Source organism: Pteropus vampyrus, unplaced genomic scaffold (genome assembly GCF_000151845.1).
Source record: "Pteropus vampyrus isolate Shadow unplaced genomic scaffold, Pvam_2.0 Scaffold143, whole genome shotgun sequence".
Taxonomy (NCBI): domain Eukaryota; kingdom Metazoa; phylum Chordata; class Mammalia; order Chiroptera; family Pteropodidae; genus Pteropus; species Pteropus vampyrus.
In genome coordinates this window covers 1328368-1344692 of record NW_011888924.1, presented here as the reverse complement: position 1 = coordinate 1344692, position 16325 = coordinate 1328368, and the positions used below count along the sequence as shown (strand labels likewise).

At 45.8% G+C, this 16325-nt stretch overlaps 1 protein-coding gene across 2 annotated transcripts in view; it reads right to left on the bottom strand.

Annotated features, from left to right (window-relative positions):
• The window catches only part of PRKCA (protein kinase C alpha), a 406973-nt gene that overhangs the window by 235530 nt on the left and 155118 nt on the right, over positions 1-16325 (bottom strand). For both annotated transcript variants that reach the window (XM_011368504.2, XM_023535630.1), the window contains exon 3: positions 9830-9912. In XM_011368504.2, coding sequence (XP_011366806.1) covers positions 9830-9912 — 83 coding nt within the window. The remainder of the gene's footprint in view (positions 1-9829; positions 9913-16325) is intronic.

The following is a 16325-nucleotide window of genomic DNA, read 5'->3' as shown; positions in this document are numbered from 1 at the left end:
CTAAATACCGGCTCTTCCTTCTTGTGTCCCGAGCCTGCTGTCCTGGGTCTCCAGCTTGCCGACTCACCCTACAGATCCTGGGACTTGCCAGCTTCCATGGTCTCATGAGCCAATTCCTTAGACTAAATCTCTTTGTGTGATAAATACACACACACACACACACACAGCCTATGGGTTCTGTTTCTCTGGAGAACCCTAACTAACCCACCTTCGCAGGGACTCTGGGCTTGGCCATATGACCTGTTTGGGTCAATGGGACATCAAGAAACATGATACCTGCTAAAGGTAGTGAAGTGTTTATAAACTTGCCCTCTCGGAAAACCAGACCATGTATAAAAATCTTGCATCACTATATTGGAAAGGCCAACGTGGAGGATGAAGGCATCCTGGCCAGCAGCCCCAGCTAGCAGCTAGAGGAGTCTTCCTGTGGGGCCCTGTAAAAGCCCTTGGAACATGTTAACCAGGAGAATAGCACGACCATATAAATTTATACATAAAAAACAACTGGAGGACCACTGGGTGACAAAATAAAGAACAGACAGACCAGACGCGGTTAAGACCGGTTCGTCACCCATAAGGATGGGGGGCTATGAAGATGGAGAGGCAGAGACAGAAACCACAGACTTGGGGACCTCTTAGACATGGGAGACAAAAAAGATGGAGATGACCACGTGAGTCACGAGGTGTCTGGCTTGGGAGACTGGGCAGAGGCGATAATCTGGTTTCGTGCTAACGCGGATGAGAAGATGGGAGGAAGCACTGGTTCGGGGAGCAGAGGAGAAGGCAAGAACGGCCAAGGGCAAGGGCAGTAAGAACAGGGACCTCCATCTCAAGCATGGCATCCTTGACGAAGAACTTGAGCACTCCTTCCGCATCCAGGACATCATTGGAAACCTTCACACGAGCAGGGCGGTCCAATGCCTAACGGCAAGATGACAGTTATCATGACAACGACATTCTTCTTAGAACCTGGTGTTTCCTTTTGCTATGTCAGTCTCAAAATAGGTTTGGGAAATATGTTGGATTATAAAAATAGAAATGGTGAATGAATAAACACGATGATGAGAACAACTGACCCTCCACTGTCCATGTCATCTCTTGCGAGTACGAGACTGTGACTGTCAGTGTTTGCTCACAGCCCTGGACAGCAACAAAATACAAACAGCTGTCAGGGAAAATACTCTCCCGTGAGCTTCATCTCTCGTAGCCACTACTGAGGGCCTATACGGAACTCCTGCTAAGTGGGTTCATTTGATGGTTGGGATTGTTTCTGGACCTTGGTCTCCCTGTGAATAAATAAATGTCGCAGTGATAATGCTAGCTAGAAAATCCTCGATAAATCTTCCTCCTCCTCCTAGCTCCTAGGAAACGTGCTAGTTTTTGTCTGCAGACTCGTTCTGAGTCTCCTCCTAGAAATTCATCAAGCAGTAGAAACGGAAAACAGCCAAGGTGAGGAAGGTAACAGCTGATTGAATGGGACTTCTACTTTATCTTACAAAAGAGCGACTCCCTAAAATCCACGAACAGGCCTCTGGCATGAGCCAGAAAGCTACCTGGGCCAGCTTACAGCTTTGGGTGAAGCCACTTGAAATAAATCTTTCCAGAAACCCAGCATCTTGGAAAGTCCTACTGTCCCACCTTCATGAGGAGAACCCAACCCAAGTCTCCAGACTGCTCCAGGCTCTCACCTGGTCCCGTTGGCCCTGCACGCTCTGGTCCAAACTAGTATGCATTTTTTTTTTTTTAATCTTGCTTATGAGTGCTTTTACTGTTCACGCTTTAGGATTTTATCATTTCAAATTTCTCTTACCATTTTAAGATTTCTCCTCGTCACACTGACATCAGACTCCGTCCATAAAAATAGAGCCTTCGCAAGCAGAAAACCTGCCCCTTAAGTTGGCTCTGCTGACCAACCACGTGGTGTCAAGGAAAGAGATGAGGACTGGGTGTGGAGAGACCTGCTTCAAAGCCTAATGCGCCATTTCCTGTGGGACCCCAGCAAGTCACTTAACCACATTTGTACGCAGGGAACAATGCTGCACGCCTAGTGCGTGTATGTATGTTATCCACTTAAGTAACTATTTATATCAATAATGGCTATTCATATGTATGACTTCCCACTGAGCATAAATTGTTTGAAGATAAAGATCGTGTTTTGTTTTGTTTTTAACTTTTACATCTCACAGCACCTGGCGCATGGTAAATGCTCAAGAAACATTTAATGACAGATAATGAATAAATGTAAGAGAAGCACCAGGCCTAGGAGACACTAAATATGTGTCAGATAACATCGTAAAGACAATGGTTTGAAAATGGCTACTGTGAAAAGTAGCAAAGCCCACTAGCTGTGGCGCCCCCGTCCCCTTGCAAGGTGCTACCATAATGATGCTGATGAAACATCGATTCCTAGGGGCTGAGGAAGTTCAATAACATTCTCATGTGTAGCTAAAACTACTCAAATAACTAAAGGCCAGATAAACACAACTGGCACTTAGATTAGGTTAGCGTCCACTCATTCTCTTTGGTTCAACAAATATTTTTTTTCAAGAACCCATTCTGTGCCAGGCCGTGAGCTGGGCTCTCGGTTTTCAAAGGGAAAACACACAGGATGTTCCCACAAAGAATTCACTACGTAGGCATAATCATTAAGCATTGCAACATTACACACACACACACACACACACACACACACACTCTCTCTCTCCCTCCCTCTTCCTCTCTCTCTGTCTCTGTCTCTGTCTCTGTCTCTCTCCCCACCGCCCCCCCGCTCTCCTCACGGGCCAAAACTTGGCAGGTGGAGAAAATGGACGTTCCACCACTCAGCTGTCTCCTATAGTTCATCAGGACTGCAGATAGTCTCAAATAAAAGCCTTTGAGACTATTTTTAATTCCCACTTAAATCCATGTGGTGCAAAAGTCGCAGGAGTCCCTTCCCTCGTAGGAAAAGCTTCTGTTACTGTGCATCTGATCCATGAGAGTCCACCCACTGAGGAGCAGAATTAGCCATGGGGGTTTTGGTTGGGTTTGTTTTCCCGAAATAACTTCTGTCTAAGGTTTCCCGTGGCATCGGGGCACGTGAGGAATGGCACCCTGTGGGCGAGTGAAGGGGTGCATTCGGGGACCTGGCAGGGGCTTCCTCACAGGCCTAGTGAGGCGGGAGCCACCAGGGCGTGCGTTCCGAACGCTGCGGTTTCTCTCGCGGGTGTTCTTGCAAATGCGCGTCACCTGAGTTTATGTGGCACTGGAGAGTAGCGTGTGGCAGGAGATGCTAACTCCCTTAAGCCAGGAGAAACGCAAAAATGCTGGTCTACTTGTCTGCAAAAGAACGTCCGGCAAAGAGCTGCAATCCATCTTAAAATGTCGCCACCTTCAGGAAGCCTCCCTTCATTCTCTCCGGAGATGTCCTCTCTCCCTCCACGCAACAGCGTCTCATTTCTTCCCCGACACGCAGCAATCATGCAGCTAGCATACTGCAATCTCGCGGTACGGCTACTTGCCTGCTTGGCTCATCCTTGTGGGTTAAGTCGATGTATTATTGGAAGGGCAGGAATGGAACTGTCTTCACCCTCCCGTCTTCACAGCATGAAGCCCTCGATAAATATTCAGTGATGGGATGGAATTTAGGGCTGAAAGCAACTTTAAAGACCGCTAAGTTCAACCTCCCTACTCATAAAACAGAAAACCCGAGGTCTAGACAGGCTTTCAGGGACCTGACCGGCCAGGATGCCCAACCCCCACTCCAGAGCTCTTGACCTCTCTCTGCTGAATTTCAAATGCCACTTTTTAGCACCTGCACCTTTTACAAATCTCACTTTACTTTGTCTGTTCAGGAATATAAAAATGTTCTGGGTATAACTGGGCTCACAAAATTGTCTTATTACTGATGTAAAAAGCACATTTTGAGAAAATAGGGAGATGCACTAATTAAATTTATTTCTAGATTGGTTTTAAATGTTTTGAGTTTCGTTATAAATGAAGCTTTGAAATGTTGAATTTTAAACAATTCAGCAGCCTTTTTTTTTTTGATTGGTTTCTAAGACACAAAAAAGAACTTAAGAACAGAGAAATCTCAAGGCTGTCATCGCAAAAAGAGAGCGGGTTTGCTCCCTGGACACACGTCCTCACCCCCCCGAGTCCCGCTTCACCCCAGACACTGCCTTTGCTTTGTGGCAATTTGGGCAAATAGGTTCCATTTTGGGTTCTAAGTGTCTGTCCTCAACGCTCTCCACCTCTTCAATAAAACTTCGAATGGCTCCGTTTTATTGTCTTCACAGACTTGACAACAGACCCGGGTGGAAAGCAAGCTCCCCTGGCTTTTAACCCGTTAATTAATGTCTTCATTTGTGCCCTTCCTCTGGCAGGCACTGACTAACTTGTGACACGGCCCGTATGGACGTTGGCTATCTCCCAGGTGAGGGACACCAGAAGGTATTTTTAAAATCACCTGAATTCTGCTCAATTGTAGGGCTCAGGTATAAGAAGTGCAAAGTCCTACATGAATAGTTTGTCCCCAGACAGGCCAGGGGCACTGGTGAATATGTACAAGACAAAAAAAAAAGGCGAAACAAAATTGCAAACAAAAATGAAAGGAAAGCTGATTCACTCCGGGAGCTCGAAGGCTTTTAAGGGATCACTGCCTCGTCTTCCCGCTTTCTCAACAGTACACATATCCGATGCACAAAGGAAACGTTCCGAAGATAATGTTTAAACACTTGCTTAGCATTTGTGCCATTTTCTGCATATCACAGAAGAACGCCTTCTCTCTCTACATACAACCTTACAGACTGAAAGGGGGTGTATGTATGTATATTACGGCTCTAAAGCGGGACTCAGATTGATATGATTCTCTGAAAGGGCTGCTTTGCAGCTTTTCACATTTAAGGCACATGGAGAAAAAGCACGGTAGGATCTGACGTGCTCATCTTCTGGGTATACACACACGTACGTACGCGCACACACACTCACGCGTACATACGGGAGGAGCCCAAGTACCCTGTCTTTCCTCTTGCAGGCTGGGCTTCGTGGACATAATTTAAGATGCATAGAGATTATTCTAAGAACAGGGGTGGGGGTTCCAGACTGAAGGAGCAAGAGGCTGGTGAGCTGAAATTTAAAGAGTGAAGGGAAGAAGTCTGAGAAAGAGCTGGCCCCTAGAACTTCCTCCCCAGCCGTCCCCCAGTCTGCCTCCTCACCCCATTAAGGACAGGGCAGAGAAAACCATCAGGGTGGGTGAGCAATGGAGCTGAACAAATAACAGCACATTCGAAGAGCAAAGGCACATTCCCCACCCATCTCCCCAAAGCCAAGCGAGGTGATATTCCCTCCTGCACCTGTCACGCGTGTCCTGGTTGATGTCTTAACTCGGCGGAGAAGAACAATTTCCGGACATGGACCAGTTTTGTCTTATTTCTTTGTTGTCTTATAAAATCTCGGATGTGGGGCAGGGGTGCTGGGGACGTACACCTGGACACACAAATTCTGCACCAAGTCCAAGTGCCTTTCCAACGCCAAGTGGGCTTGTTCTGTGACCAGGACGGGAACAGCCACCATCCTTTCTTTCCAGCTTGTGAGTCTTGGCTCCAGAGATTCACTCAGTGACTGAGTTATCTTTATAGTTAGGTTCTTAAAAGTCTTTCATGTCCCTTCTCTACTGGTGTGTGTAGGGCTGCACTTTGAGTCTCAGAAATCTGGGCTTTTCTTTCTAGGCGTGCCGGTCGGGCAGATCTGGTGACAGGGCCCCGCGCGTCTGGACGGGGTGCGGGTGGGCTGAGAAACTGGCCTGATTTTTCGGGGGGCCATTCTGTCGAAGGCAGAAGCTCCTTCCGCATCCTTTCAACGGGGGACTGCTCCTTGAGTCCTGGATTCTCTGTTCAAAAGAATTTTAGCTCTGTCCCCATCTGGTGATTGCAATCTGGGGCCTATTTTCTTTTCTAGTACATTTCCTTTCCTTTCATCTGGGAGATGGCAGGGCACGTATAGCTTTTGTGGATTTCGCAAGGTTTGTCCTTTCTCCATCTGTGGATGTTTGGGTCTCGCTGAGCTCGGTGAGGGTGTTATTAAGACTCATCTGAACGGTGCCTCTTAAGCATCCAATGTGGTGTGAAAAAAAAAAAAATCTTAATTTATAAATTTTAAATTTTCAGGGGAAAAAATACTTGGAATAGTGTTTGTCTCTTAAGTTATATTTCATTTGTACTGATCCTTCTGCTCTTCTAAGTGGTCTTTCTCGCGCCCGTTAGCACTTTTCTGAACATTGGGACGGAAAACGTCAATGGTTACACCAAGGGGTAGATCCCAGGGTGCTCCACTGACCATGCAACCAGGCCCGGGACCTCCCTCTCGTCACCTTAACACCTTTTCCAGCTCTGTAATTCTGTGGTTTTAAACTTACTGACAAAAAAAAAAAAAGGTGGGAACAAATAAATTCCTACCATCTCAGCTTAGCTCTGTGTCCTGAAACCTTCATGCTTTTCCAACTACCTCCCCTGGTACAGTTCATCTTGCAGATTTGTGTAATAAATACGATCACCCTGCACACAGACAAAAGACCTCTCCTGTGCCATGGCTGCAGAAAGACCAATCACAGGCTTTGCTTAACGCCAAGGACCAGTATTTTCTCCTTGGAAGAGAATGTACGATCCTTTGTGAATCAGTCAGAACTCGCTGATTCTTTGCAGCTTTTAAATCTCTCGTGTACTTCTTTTCCTCTCATGTTAAAAAAGTTTTCATCTCTTCTCATCTTTACTTTCAAGGATGTTAAAGTGTGAGGCTCGGCACCTACAGCAAGTCAATGCTCAATGCGTAGGAACAGAACTCAGCTGAGCGTCAGATCACAGGCAGGCCTCCTGTTAAACGTCACACCAAGCATAACTTCGCTACAGCTTCCTGCCTGGCTTCAGGCTCTGTGAGTAAGGAGACCACATAACAATCATCCAAATAGCACAAAATTTCTGAGTATGAAAAGGGTTGCTGAAAATAATTAACAGGCATGCGTTAATCGATAGCAGGCCTAAACCAAGACGTTCTCATGTCAACAAGACGGTCCGGTGCGAACTGGGATGTGTGTTACCCATCTAAGTGTAAAATCAAAAGCTTACAGCTAGTTCATAACAAAATCACAGGCATGATCAGAGAACTGGCCTCCAGCCCCTTCAGGAGATTATTGAGTTAGCACACGCCCTCCTGGTTTTCCTCCTGCCTCCCTGCCCTTCCTCTCATCCAATCTGCTGCAGCTCCTCAGAGCTCTCTCCTGGGCCCTAATCTCTTCTTACTCTACACATCCTGTCTAGGCAAGATGATCTACCCCTAACAACAACAACAACAAAACAACAACAATAAAAAGCATCTTTGTCTTCAGGACACACCTGACTTCTAACCTGTACTCCCACATCCACACCCAGTGTCAGGCTTCCCAAATGGAATATGTCCAAACTCTTGATCTGCCATGTCCCATGCTCCCAAATATGTTCTCCCTCTAAAGCAGGGGTCCCCAACACCTGGCCTGCAGACCAGTACCAGACTGTGGCCTGTTAAGAACCGGGGCAGCTCAGCAGAAGGTGAGTGGCAGGAGAGTAAGGGAAGCTTCATCTGTGTCTGCAGCCGGTCCCCAGCGCTAGCATCACCGCCTCAGCTCCACCTCAGATCACCAGGTATTAGAGTCTCATAGGAGCGCTGGTCCATGATGCCAAAAAAGTTAGGGACTGCTGCTCTAGAGTCTCCATGGCCTTAAGCCGCACCCCCCGCATTCATGTCTGTGGTCCAGAAACCATCTCCCTCATCCCACAATGGCCAATGCGGATTCGACTCCTCAGCATATCCTGAATGAGCTCCCTCTGCCTGTCCCCATTGCCTCCACCTACTCCAAGCTTCCATCGTCCTGACTTAGAGAGTAGGTGCCGCTGGTTCTCCATCCTTTGCTGTTTCCCCATCTTCAGCCATTCATCAAGCCCACTTCCTACCAGATTCATTTGCAAGCCCACCTCCTACCAGATTCATTTCCTATAAGGCAACCACAGCAACCCTCATAAGATGCAAATAGGATGACATCATTCCTAGCTTAGAACCTTTCCCTGGGTCCCCACTGTTCCTAAGACTACTTTCAAAATGCTTAACCAGACACTTGACACCCGGCTTGCATTAAATGCCATTGCCTTGAGGAAGCCTTCTGCCCAGGACAGTAGGGCCCTCAGGTAAATGTGCTCGGAGCACCTACATCCTATTTTAATTAGTGGTAGTTTAATGGCCACCTTCCCCCACATTAAGTACCCAGTAAAGAGTATTTAACCGAAAGAATGAAGAGGTGGACGGAGGAAGGGGTCAGGCAAAAACCGATTCCACTCCTGTAGCCCATGCACTGTCCCCTCCTTCGCGAGGGGGCCGAAACGAGAGGGGACAGAGAAATGAGGACAGTTAAAATGAAAGATGACGCTGAGACTCACGAGCAAGGAAGCGAAAGGAACACCACGTGATGCTTCAGGCCACTTTCAGAAAAGTCGGTGCTCTTCCTTTGCACCTATTTTTTATCTCTAAAATGCCCAAAATGGAGACAGTATTTCAGAAAGAAGGGGAGTACGAGAAGGGCGGGTGTTTTGGAGGGAGGCATGTCACTCAGCATCCGTGGACTGGGGCTTCCTGGTCCACGAGGATCTGAAACGAGATTATCTCCGATGTTCCCTCTGGCTCCCACGTCCTCTGAGTCTCTGTGGGACGGTGGTGGCTCAGAGCCGGGGCACCCTCTCTATGCTGCTAGTGCCAGCATCTAAACCGATGTGCGGCATGTTCCCACACACCGAGGGTCAAGGCTAAGTTCCTTCATCACGTGTGTTAAAACGCCAAGCTTCACCGCTCAGAGCTCCCCACGAACACACCGTCTCCACTGCCCGTGCTGCGAAAGCCACTGTGAGATCAAAGTCTCCTGACGGGCACAGCCTTCGAAGGCAGGAATCACTCGAAGCACCTGATCTAAGGGTCAGTGACTCGCGCGATCCGGCCAAAGCAGTTCAGAATAGAAATGCCTGATCGTCAGGCCTCCCCCGCGCTTTATTTATTTATTTTTCCAGTTAAAATATTACTTTCCATGTAATGGCCCGAGTTTCTTTCCGCTCAATATATTTGAGATGTCAGTACTTTCCCTGCCTCCTAACCCCCACGCTCCTTTGCTGATGCCGTTTTCCGGCACGCAAGAGCTGCGACGGAGAGACGCTCCAAAGGGACAGGCAGAATTAGGACACGAACACACAAAATTACGTGTTCACACACGGGCGGCTTCAGAGAGCATTTGCTCCGGCGCGAAATGCTAAATTATTGAAATCGACAGTAGCATTTATAATCCGTAAGGAAAAGGCAGCGAGGAGCTCGTAAAGCAAACTAGAAATAGTTTGTTGCACTGGCCGAAAGCAATGATGGACCTATGAGTTAATAAACCATTAGAAATACACTGAAGGGGGATTTACGTTCATTGTAAAATTTGTCAGCGTTTTCAGGAAGGAACCGCATCGTGTTGGTGAAAGCTACTCCCCCATACTTGGTGGATGTGGCTCGTGGGGCTGCCCGGGCTGAGAGATGGAACAGTATCAGCCAACAAGAAACTCTCCTCTGACCCCTGTGTGGTCCTGCCAGGGCTCAAAGCGACTGGACTTCTGTCCATTAGTAGAGGCCAAAGTTAATGGACTCAAAGCGATTGGACTTCTGTCCATTAGTAGAGGCCACAAGACTAATGGACGAGTCTTTCCATCGAGAGTATGAACCCAAAGAACAGCAGCACAGGCATGAAAGAAATTAAACTCAGAAATCCACGCTAACATCAAATAATAGTTTCCGGACTACTTACATCAGTGTCGGGTCCCTTATCCGCACCCGGACAGGAAAAAGTAACAAATTCATGGCACCTCTTGTGAACCACAAAACAGCAAACTGGTGGGGAGAAAAGAAAATTAAAATTAGAATAGTCCAGATTTAACACACAAGTTTTATTTTCCAAACGAGGCTACACCCCATTAGGAGTCAATTCAATTTCACTACAGAAATCTCATAAACAGCAATCGGAAGGTATTTCATTTGAGACTCAGCAAACGTTCAGTATTGATTAGACTCACAGATAACAGAATCATAGGATGCCAGCACTGACCAGGCCCAAGGAAGCCTAACGCGAAATTTCTATTCTCTAAAACTGAGGGAGGGAGGGCCGGAGATTGGCAGGCGGTTTTCCAAGGTACAAACCAGAAATCAAATTTAAAGAACTTTGCACTGTCCTATACCAGCACACACACACTCATATAAACGTCACACTCTGTGGGTGATGTATATATAAAGTATATATAAAAACTATAAACGATATATGGGTAGCCATAAATATGGGTCGCAGAACTTCTCTAGCAAAATTCTGAATTTGAGGAACTCATGAAGACACAAACCCAGTCTACACAAAACGGCCCTTTGATATGAAGAAAGGTTAGGGACCACCCTCACACCTTGTTTCTGCCTGCTTGCCACTGATGCTGTCACCAACTGAGAGAGTCCCCGCAAATCCACCAAAATCCACTACACGGCAAATATTTTCTAAGCTCAAAATGGTTTTGATACATAATCCTGAAGATGAATCAACAAAAGAATTGTTAGTTACAGAGAAGGATACGTAATCCCCTAAGAGATTTTTATAGATAGAATAACATTGGAGGATATAAAATGAATAAATGACCTAGTCAGTCCTTCCTTGAAAGCTTGAAGTCTAGCTCCATAGGGCGTAATGTACTAGTATATTGTTCTTGGTTGAATAATAGCAACATGCTAAAAAGCAATGGACCCCCAGAGAAACTGGGTGAGTCCTAAGTCTTCCCTGCAGAAGACAGGCTACAACGCCCTGGATTCTCGGCTCGTGTGCTCTTCTCCCACCAAGGACACTGCACCTCCCTGCGCGTGTGTCAGCAGACAAGGCCAACAGCGGGGGGCCGGTCATCTCAGCGGGTGGGAGACGATGGCAGGTTTGCTGAGAGCTGAGATGCCAAGAGAAGACTGAACACTGAGCCCAGGAGCAAGGGAGTATTTAGCGGGTCTTGAGTGGCCAGTAAGAAATTCCGCATATTTTTGATAAGCACTGGCAGCTACAGAAAGGTTTGAACCAGAGTTAACGCAAAAGCAGAACTCTAGAAGGGCAAATGGTGGTGACAGGAAGAATTTACTGGAATAAACGTGGGCTCTAAGGCCCAGTGAGAGGCCTCGTGAACAGTCTGGGAGTGAAAGTAATTGCCCATCATTCATTCAGTCTGCTAAGCAATGGAAGTAATCGATGCCAGAGAAATTGTAGAAAGTGGCAGAACTTGCCAACTGACCTCAGATACCATTTACTGAGCATCCTAATATGTGTCACTTTGATGGGTCCTTTCACATGTACTATACATGTGAACCCTCGTAACGCCACTTAATATGCTTTGATATCTACATTTTAAGGAAAAAAAAAAGGACAGATGGACAGACCAACAAGCAAATGACAGTCACCACCCCATGACGTAGTAGAGCAGAATGCATACTAAGTAAGGTCTGCTTAGCTTCACAATACCTTTTCCTTCCACCATGTCATAGCCACTGACAGGAGCACAAAAGATAAGAAAGAGATGGCACCAAGGCAGGTGACAGGAAAATGGACATGTGACAAAAGGAATCACGCGTATATTTTATAAATACACATGAAGCCCAGAGGATGGAGGTGCGGGTATGTCGTGTGGGAGACACAGGCTAAGGGATGATCGGTTTCTTCTCAGTTTCCTTTAAGGTGGTCATGATACAATGTTACTGTAAAAGTAACATCTTTTTAAGAAGGAAACGCGGGCCTGGCATTGAGCAGGCACAGTTGGACGTGCAAAGGAACCATCCATAGGAACGGGACCTCTGAGGATCCCTTAAAGAGCATCCCTTCGGAAGCAGAGATGCCTGAGCGAGGGGTGCCTGTCTGCTGCCTGCCACGCCTGCAACCACGCCTGCCAACTGTGCACCATGGAGGCAGGAGCCGGGGAGTGTGAGGCCCCAGAGAACAGCGCCCCCAGGCCGCCCGAGCAGCACCAAACTGGGCAAAGCGCAGCGCTGAGCTCCTGCCAGCCCTCGGACGGGGCCTTTCCGCTGTGTTTCTGCTAAAAGCATCGCTCTCGTAACTCTCTCTGAGGATGAAAAATAAAGCAGCACTGCGACGGCACAAATCCTTCTCATCTGCTCCCTCTCCCCAGGCACGGAGTCATCTTTCATTCTCGGGAATTAGGAGGATAGATTACCGAGGAAAAAAGGGTCACAGGAGCACTGTTGCCTCATCATAGTTCGTTATGGATATGGTGTTTTAAAGGGAAAATAAACATTCTGATTCCCTACTTAATATCGTTCAAACATTTTGGGTCTTTTTTCTTTTTTTTTTTTTTTAAATCCATCTCTGCATTCATTAAGAAAAGCCATATTTATCAAATCCCTTTGGAAAGATAGTTTGTTTTTTATCTGTCCTTTCTATGCCCATTTCCCCATCAGTGCAATTAGAAGTCTCCAGCTAAAAGTATTTCTATTATATGCCTCAAAGAAATCTCTCATCCAGTTTTATCTTACAAAGAACCAGGCCCTAACTGCCCAGTATAATTTGCAAGGCAGTAAAAGGCCCCGCCTACCCCAAAATACTTCCTCCCAGCCATAGCACTCCCCTACCTTACATGAAAGTCTCAGATCTAGAAGTGCCTGGAGTCACCCCACAGGACGTGGAGAGAAGGGTCATGTGTTTCCACAGAGCCATTTGTATATATGAGTTATTTAAGGACAAAGACCTTGCACGCCTCTTGAAAGACTTAAGATTCAGAACGGATGATCTTCAAAGGAAGAAGAAATAGAATGTGCCCGTGCCTGGGTGGCTGATTGAGAGAAAACTATGTTAGCTCTCTGCTCCCCTCATCCCTACCCCGGGGAGGAGAATGGAGAAGGACAGCTCAGCCCTGGCTGACTTCGGCATCTGCCTGAGAAAGGCTGTCCCAGAAAACTCATCCCGAGCCAGAGATTCCAAAAATCACCGATGGCTGGCCTTGACCTTCAGTGTCAAGCTCCTTAAAACTAAATTGGGTAATGATGTTTTGCAAGATGATATGATGCAAACATTTGAGAAGTCTCACTAGTGTAGCTGAATGATGACAAGACATGTTCAATAAAACGAGAGAGTGCATTGGGTTAACCTGGAGATAAACAGCACAGACTTTGTCCAGTAGGAGCTATTGTTTTTATCCTTTCCTGTTTTGGAATGCTAAAGGTCTTCATCTCACTCTGTTGCGTGGAGCGAGGAGAATTGGGGAGGAGGGAGGTGGATAAGGTGGTACCTGTTATGGAGTACGCTTTCGATAAATAGTTGCCTAACCTTGGCTAGGAAGAAGGCAATGTTAAGGCAGCAGCCTCTCAGTTGGAAGAAGTGTAGACACACATCAGCAGAGTGCTCCTGCTCCATGCTTTGCCCTGGAGCTGGACCCTTGGCCTTTTGACAAGCCTTTGCTTAAACAAGCATAGGCTGGCCAATAAGACTCTGAGATGAAGCTTCATGCTCAAAGGCTTTGGGGCCCCTCTGCTTGTATAAGCGAACAGGAGGTTTTAAAATAGGAAACTGTCCTGGAGCTTAAAGCCACAAAGTAAATCGCCATTCAATTATTTTCTAAGCACAAAATACTTTCCTCTAATCCTCTATGTGATACGCTTACACTGCCTGACAGTGATGGATGACACGCAAAATGCACAAATCACACTAAGAAAATGACATGGAGGACAGGAATAATAAAGACTAAAGCCTGAGACTAATAATGCTTCTTAACGTTATCTGGTTTTAGAATTGAGAATGCTTAGTCTACTGATCTGTATCACACACTAATCTTACTTACGAAAGCAAACTAAATGGAAATTAAGGAGAGTTTTGGTCATCTGGCAAAAGTATGTTTCAGAGTCAGAATAACAGTCACCTATGTTTGTCTCAAAAATTCATAAAAATTAAAAAAAAAATAGGTGTGCTGTGATGCTGCCTTGTTGATGTGATTGGCACTTCTCAATCATGCTCATTAGTTTAAAGAGAACGAAATTCAGCAAAAAAGGCAGGACAAAAGCCAAATAGTGTGAGAGAAACAAGGGTCCCTTCTGACACTGTACCCACTCCTCCTCCACCATGAATTTGATAAGAGCTGATTTAATAAGGCTTGACCCATTAGACAGACACACCTGGGCGGCCTGAGGCTGCTTTGTTTCAGTGCCAAATGCCACCATCATGCAAATGGACGACCTGGGGCTCTTGACGCGGGCAGTGTTTCCCAGAGAGATCTTGGGCAAATGGTAAGCCCAGAGACACTTTCCAAACTCCATTTATGCATAGAGCTTTACTCAGAAAGGAGCCTGATGAACTGATGCCGTGCATAAAGGAATCGGCAGCCGTTAAGAAGCTTCTTGCTCATCGATTCGGATTGCTCCGTGGGAATGCCACCAACACAGATCACACACCAATCAAGTAGGCGCAGCCGTGGCTGCCACACGAGAGAAGATGTAAATCGCCACTTCATACCCGCTAGGAAGGCTATTGCTGAAAGAAACAAAATAACAAGCGACGGCAGGATGAGGAGAAATTGGAACCCTAAAGCCCGTTAGTGAGAACGGAAAACGGTAGGATTGCTGTGGAAAACAGTATGGCTATTTCTCAAAAAAAAATGAAACACAGAACTACCATATGACCCAACGATTCCACTGGAGACACTTTGTCACTTAATCTGCATGTAAAATAGGATCATCCCTATTTACACTTGACACTGTCTGCTATGCTTATTGCGGGGGAGGGCGGGGAATGCGTACTTAAGCATTTTCCATTTCTCTTTAAAAAAAAAAAATTTCCTTTCACCCTCAAGTCCATATCATTTCAAATTCAGGTCACAGTCATGTAAAACAGAACATACGGTAGTCCCCCACCTGATCTGTGGTTTCAGTTACCTGTGGTCAACCATGGTCTGAAAATATTAAATGAAAAATTCCAGAAACGAACAATTCATAAGTTTCAAATCGCACGCTGCTCTGAGTTAGCGTGATGAAATCTCGTGCTGTCCTGTTCCACCCCACAAGGACCTGAATCGTCCCTTCGTCCAAATGTAGATGCTCCCTGCCTGTTAGTCACATAGTAGGAGCCTCTCGATTATCAGATCCACTATTTAAGTTTGTCACCCTTATTTTACTTGATAATGGCCCAAAGCACAAAAGTGCTGATGTGGCCATTTGTATACGCCAAGGAGAAGCTGCAAAATGCTTCCTTTAAGTGAAAAGGTGAAAGTTCTCAACTTAATAGGGCATTTCATCATCTCACAAGAACCGTGAGTGTAGTACAATGGATTAAGTGCAGGACGCTCGCATAACTTTTATTACAGTATATTGTTATAATTGTTCTATTTTATTGTTAGTTCTTGTTAATCTCTTGTTAATATCTATTTTTACAAGGGAAACTTTATCATGGGTTTGTATGGTATAAGAGAAAAACATGGTATATACAGGGTTTGGTCCTATTTGAGGTTTCAGGCATCCACTCGGGTACTCAGAATGTATCCCCGCAGATAAGGTGGAAACTATTGTTTGCAAAAAAAAAAAAAGAAATCCTTTATCCAAAATTAATGAGGTAAAAGCCATTATGTAACAAGTCCTGAAATTCAAGAAAGAACCTACTAAATTTAATAGTTCAACTTTGTTTAGAACAGAAGATTGGTAGCTGAGCTTCCGAGAGTTCCTTTTTTAAATACATAAATGGTTGCCATCATGTGAGATGGTTTTAATTAAATTTCTCTTAGCTGGAAGGGATTAGTGAAAGGTAACGTCATATCAGAATACAATGAAGTGAAAATCTCTAAGGCAAGTGAACTGCCTTCAGCGTGGCAGGGAAAGTAATGAAAAATCAAGCTTATATTATATTTGCATGTAAAAAGAAAATTATTGGTTTCGGATCTGTAACAATGAAAACAGTCTTCCTCGTGGGATACATGTTAAAGTTGTATGAAAACAAATCAAATAAATGTGCTTTATCACACTGCGTAAGGAATGTCATTCCCCAGGCAGCACACCGATTCTGCCACGAAGCATCTGTGCACATACATACATACTCCCAATAAACTCTTTCAAACACCCCACTATTCCCACTTCCGGCCCGGCAGCCCTCCTTCTCTCCTTCCCCAGGAGAATCATCTTTAACCTTTTCCTCAATTTCCTTTTCTTGAATGTCACCAAGTCCCATTGATGCTTCTTCTTGGCATTCCTCCCTGGTTGGATTTGAGATATTATTTTCAAGAAAGTGCCGAGGGCTTGAACGT